At 44.6% G+C, this 5641-nt stretch overlaps 1 protein-coding gene across 1 annotated transcript; it reads right to left on the reverse strand.

The window, feature by feature from the left end:
• Positions 1-4231: 4231 nt before the first annotated feature.
• Positions 4232-4897, reverse strand: LOC147984548 (uncharacterized). Its single transcript, XM_087541151.1, has 2 exons — positions 4383-4897; positions 4232-4259 (listed from the first exon to the last, which is right to left on the reverse strand). Exons 1-2 carry the CDS (start codon positions 4895-4897, stop codon positions 4232-4234), a joined length of 543 nt encoding a protein of 180 aa, XP_087397277.1.
• Positions 4898-5641: the final 744 nt, after the last annotated feature.

Consider the following 5641-nt stretch of genomic DNA (forward strand, 5'->3'; position numbering starts at 1 on the left):
CAAACCTACCCCTATCGAAACCTATAGAAATCCAGCAAATAGGCTTTGCGTGGCAGGGATAGGCAGTAGTGATTTCCATCTCGCAAATTTTGGTTTCGGGCGGTTACTGCGACTTTCCCCGCTTCGTTCAAATTTTGCAGAGTGCATGTTTACCGTGCCAACTCAATTTGAATCCCGTTTGTATTCTATTTTTTGGGCGGTATCCATTTTCAATTGGAATTACATTCTATATACATCATTTATATATATATATATATATATATATATATATACTTTCAAAAGCACAACAAAGAATTCTGCTCCTTTATATGTATAATATGATTTACAAATACAACGATCTCGAAATCTTAAGGTTGAATTTGAAAAAATTTAACCAAATTATGTTCTACTAAAATGTATGGATCAGTAATATCTACATATTAAATAACATAGATGTGCGTGAATTCATATGAGTATGCATGTTTGATAGATCAATTTTGGTTCGAGTATGGATTACATGTATCATCGTCTCGTATTCAAATATTTGAATCCCTTTTTTGTTCACTCCTTTCACGCCCATCTCTCTCGCATGCATGCTCCTTCAGGTAGCTATCACTCTCTTTTCTCCAGCTCACCCGCACGCTCACTTCATGTTTCTCCTATCCTCGCAAACACGGTCTCTCGACGTCTCCCTTGAGAAGTGTCACACTCTCCCTATCATTATACATTACACGGTTTTCATTATCTCTCACGTCTCTACTATTCTCTGGTATCACTTGGTACCTAAGCTTTCTTTTTCACCGCCACACACACAGTCTCCACTCGTCTTTCACTTTGTCTTTCTCTCTATGGGATTCTCTCACACACCCTATATGTCTCTACATATGACTCATACCACTAAAATTACTCTCTCTATGTCTCCTGTAGACACAACATTTGTTGCGGTCTCCTTTTCGTCTCCATCCCAGACTGACATTATTCATTTGTTCACCAATCAGACAACCCCGACTACCATCTCCTCTCTCTCACAGACACACACACAACTCCTTCTTCCACTCCCCTTCCCGACTACCGTCTCTCTCTCACACACACAAAACTCTCGCTTTCTCACCCCGACTCGTATTTCTCTCACAAACATTTATCGACTAGCTAGCCTCTAGATAGGTTTATACACCCGCACACTCGTGCTTCCACCATCGCATACATGTCTCTCTCCCGCTCCTTGTATCTATGTAGATTTTTATTCCCTTCTTGAGACACTCCCTCTCGATCATGCACACACACACTATCGCCTCATTTTAAGCTGATACCTATCGCACACACACTCCTTGTGTCTTTGTCACACATGCACTCCGTCCTCCTCCACTCTCCCTCTCTCTCACACACACATGGGCTTTTTGCAACAACTAGCAAGATGCCCATGCGTTGCATGGAACATCAAGATGCATTTGTATGAGTAGTTTATCTTGTTGGGGAAAAGGATGAATGAGGGAAGGCCTTATTTGCAAATGTGGAGAGGGGTGTGGGTATCTTTTTGCAAAATTGCCATAGTTTCCTTCCTATCCGTTAGGTATAGATCGGACGGCCTATATTGCAGGATGGCAGGCACACGATCATCACCGACAATGCTTTTTATAAGAGTAGGGATAAAAAAATAGAGTTGGTGATGATGGTGGGCCTGCCATCCTGCAATGTAGGTCGTCCGATTTATATCTGACGGATAGGAAGGAAAATATGGCAATTTACCCGCACTCTTCACCACATTTGCAGATAAGGCCTTCCCTCGTTCATCCTTTTCTCCCACAAGATCTTGATGTTCCGTGCAACGCACGGGCATCTTGCTAGTAAGAGTAGAAATTAGACATATACCACTTATCGAATCTTGAAACCAACAACATTCCTCCCTTATCTCATCAAAACCGCCAAAGGAATATATTTTGAGTGAAACATAACATATTTTTAGTGATATACGTATTTCAAAACTAGACTTTTTTCCTATCAAATAGGAGAATATGTATTAATCTACTTTGATCGTGTGGCAATGCATTGGCACATTGCTAGTAGTTATTATAATTTTTTGGACACCAGACAAATGGTGGAGTACATATACGAAGAGAAGAGGCGCACGCACGCAGTCAGCCTCTCGCTGTCTCGCACACATGAGTGTTACGTAAAGGCGACGTTAACAAATAAACCCTAAAACCCTAGGTGCACGATTGCTGCATTCGCGGGTACCGGGTACGTGGTGGAGCACCTTTGTAGGAATAGTCAGCTCGCGTGATAATTTGGTCCGTAGGAGTTGATGGTCGGGAACACAGGTGAACGACTTGGAGCGCGGTGGCTCGCCAGTTGCCACAGATTGAGTAGCCACATTTAAAATATCGTTTTTAGCGAGGTTAAGAGTTCCGATTTTCAATGGCGCATTATAAGTAGTAAGTAGTTTTTAGAACGATTGGTATGGAGCGAAAATGGGATTCATAGTACTACGACCTCCTTGGCGTATGGTTGTATGGTTTTTTTTGCTATGGAGGTTGTATGGGTTTATGTTGCGAGATGTTGAACCTGGTAGTTCTAGGGCAAATACTATGGTTTAGATTTAGATGCTGGTTTTCAGTAATGAAAATCAGAAGGGGAAACCCTTCCTTGATTAAAAAAACTACTACCTCCATTCTAGTTTACTAGTCCCAATCGTACTTTGGGTCAAAGTTTGTCCACGAATTTTACTTGTAAAATGTGAATGGAAAATGAGATTTTGTTATACCCAAACAAGAAAGGACTGGAGGGAGTGATTGCTCTGACACGGATGCGACCTCTCATAGCGCAGGTATTGAACCGGCGCGCCGGCCAAGAGGGCCGCACTCGCTACAGGGCCGGCTGAGCACGCCTCCTCGCCGCGTGCAACCAGCTTAAGACTGCCCCGCCTACCTTCATTGAATCCGCACGTGTGCTGGCAACACGTCCTTCCGCGAGCTGACAGGCATTTTAGAACACAAAAAATGACTAAAATATAATTAATTTATGCATGGTCTTGACTTGTTGTGCTCGCACTGGTAGCAGGAACTAGTAGAGGATTTTCTTTATTTATAACTCTCATATTTTTTGGCTTTGAAGTGAATCATGGTTGTGGACATTATGTATGAATGTGCAGATATCTGTAAACATGAGTTTGATGTGGAAGTTGAACTTGGAATGTCGGGCTTGCGCGTGAACTATACCATGTCCAATGCTTCATCTGTTATTGTTTGGAAAGTAATTGCTGTTATTACATGACCCGAAAAAAAACATTTTGTGCCACATCAGTAGATGCACAGACATCACAACAGGCATGCTGACTGGATAAACATTTGAACCTAGCTATTATGAAGGAAATTTTGTATTGACAACAGTTTTAGATAGCTGGAGACGCCTAGCCTGCTCTGCCTCTGCTAGCTTATTTCTAGCTTCTTCCATCTCTTCTTTGGCTTGGGTGAAGAGAGCATCTGATTGCTGTTTTTGCTTCTTCAGGAACTCAGCTACATTCTCAAGGGCTGCTGCACGCTTTCTTTCAGCCTTTACTAATGCCATGAGGATACGAACAGCTGACGACTCCACCTGGCTTGTGTGTAATCCAGCATCATCTGGGAATTTGCACCTTGTGTCTAATCCAGCATCATTAGGGAACTGGCACCTTGTGTGTAATCTAGCCTCATTAGGGAACTGCATCCTGACATGAAGTTACTTCTTTTTTAGATCAATACTCAGTGCAACCTAGATCCATTTAGTAGAAGCCAGATAAACAGAACTCGGAGAAGTGAATTCAAAAGGAAAAAATAAATAAAAACAGACTACAAGGTGAGAAAACCCACTTCCTACATCAAGCTAAAAGCGAAAGCATTAGGACGATTAAGACTCTTCTTATTACACATCGAAGAGCACCACGCTTAAGAGAAACAGAAACTACAACATATGCACATCGAAGAACACGAGGCTACACGAAAGTAATTGAAAGGGTGTTACTTACCAAAGCTCGTTTTACAGGTTCGGTGCAGCTCCTCTTTAACTTGCCACACTCCTTGAAGATGTCCCGAATATCCCATGTTTGGTCTTCATTGCTCCTCTGCATGTTCGCATTCGTGGTTTTAAAGTCTCAACATGGCAAGAAAAATATACTACTAGTAATACTCGCGCATCTTGTGGGCAACATTAAAGCACTCGTCTGCCATGTTAGAGCATCTCCAACAGAATCGCAACGCGCGGCGCTTTAAAAAAGCGTTTACAGTGCTGAGATCGAGAAGTAGATACTAGAGAGTAGAGGATAGTTCTCAGCATAAATAGATAAAAAAAGATAATTCAACTACTCCTCCTCGTCCGACTCCTCCTCGGTGATGTCCTCCTCCGATGTCTGACTGTAGTCGTGAAGATACCGATCGTCGTTGGATTCCCAGGGCGACGCTGCTCCTAGCCTCATGTTGAATTGAGCGTCCGCTTTTCGCCTATGCTTGTCCTCGTGATAGGAGGCTCGCTCTGCCCTCCTCTTATCCCTCTCCGCCCTCCTTTGCGCGTAGAACTCGCACTCGTTGATGATGTCCTGCGGGAAGTGTTGGCACCACAGCGCCATGGCTTCCTCGTCCATCTCGGCGATGCCGAGACGGTGCTCCCGCCTCCGATTGTCGTGACGATCCTCGTCGGTGCTAAGCCACGGCAGAGGCGCGAGCTCCTGCGCCCGCTCCCGCGTCGGCACGTTGGGGAAGTTCAATGTTCTATGAGGCCACCGGAGGCGCCACACCGCCGCATCATAAGCGCGGGCGGCCTCATTGGCGGTGTCGAAATTGCCGAGGCCGAGGCGCATCCCGCGGAACCGGATCTCGGCGGAGAAGCCGCAGGAGGGGCGCGCGCGGACGCCGCGGTATACCCAAGTTTCCCGGCGACGCGGCGGCATGGTGGCGCGGCAATGGCGAGGCGAAAAAGAGTGGGGAGAGAGCGGTGGCAAGGCACAGAGCAGTTGGAGGGCGTTGGATTTTATAACGCGCGCTGGACGCCGCGCGCCAAAACTAGCACACGCCCGCTTTTTCCCGCGCGCGCGATCCTTTCCCGATGTCTCTGCTATCTCTACTCTCTTCTCTACTGTTATATTTATTTTATATTTATATTTAATATTTATCTCTACTTCCTTTACTGTCTACTTTTTTTCTCTATACTTTTTTTCTTGCAATATAGGCCGTCTGATTTATATCTGACAGATAGGAAGGAAACAAATGGGAATTTTGCAAAAAGATACCCATACCCCTCTCCTGATTTGCAAATAAGGCCTTCCCTCGTTCATCCTTTTCTCCCATAAGATAAACTACTCATACAAATGCATCTTGATGCGTGCAACGCATGGGCATCTTGCTAGTTCTAAAAACCTTTCCATCATTTGCCACACTACTGGTTGCAGATGAAAAACCTACCCAAGCACAACGCGATACAGGAGCGACGCACAATTACAAGCTGATATTCTGTTGGACAATGGAGGCTATAACCAATTAATTTTACGAGAACAATAGCACCCAGGAAATTTGAAGGGTAGGTATGAACAAAATTCGAACTGCACATGCACTGCTAAGTGATTCAATACACACATTACCAATCGAGGAGGAGAATGATGGTCGCGGCGGCCTCTGTGAGTCATGGTCGGCAACGG

Source organism: Triticum urartu, chromosome 2A (genome assembly GCF_056163025.1).
Source record: "Triticum urartu cultivar PI428250 chromosome 2A, HENAU_Tu73, whole genome shotgun sequence".
NCBI lineage: Eukaryota > Viridiplantae > Streptophyta > Magnoliopsida > Poales > Poaceae > Triticum > Triticum urartu.

What these genes read in the sequence shown, in the direction of transcription:
- LOC147984548 (XM_087541151.1), bottom strand. Translation starts at nt 4,897, where the DNA reads ATGCCGCCGCGTCGCCGGGAAACTTGGGTATACCGCGGCGTCCGCGCG. An exon ending in TGGGAATCCAACGACGATCG is followed by an intron (nt 4,260 to 4,382) that starts GTATCTTCACGA and finishes TCTACTCTCTAG; the next exon opens with TATCTACTTCTCGATCTCAG.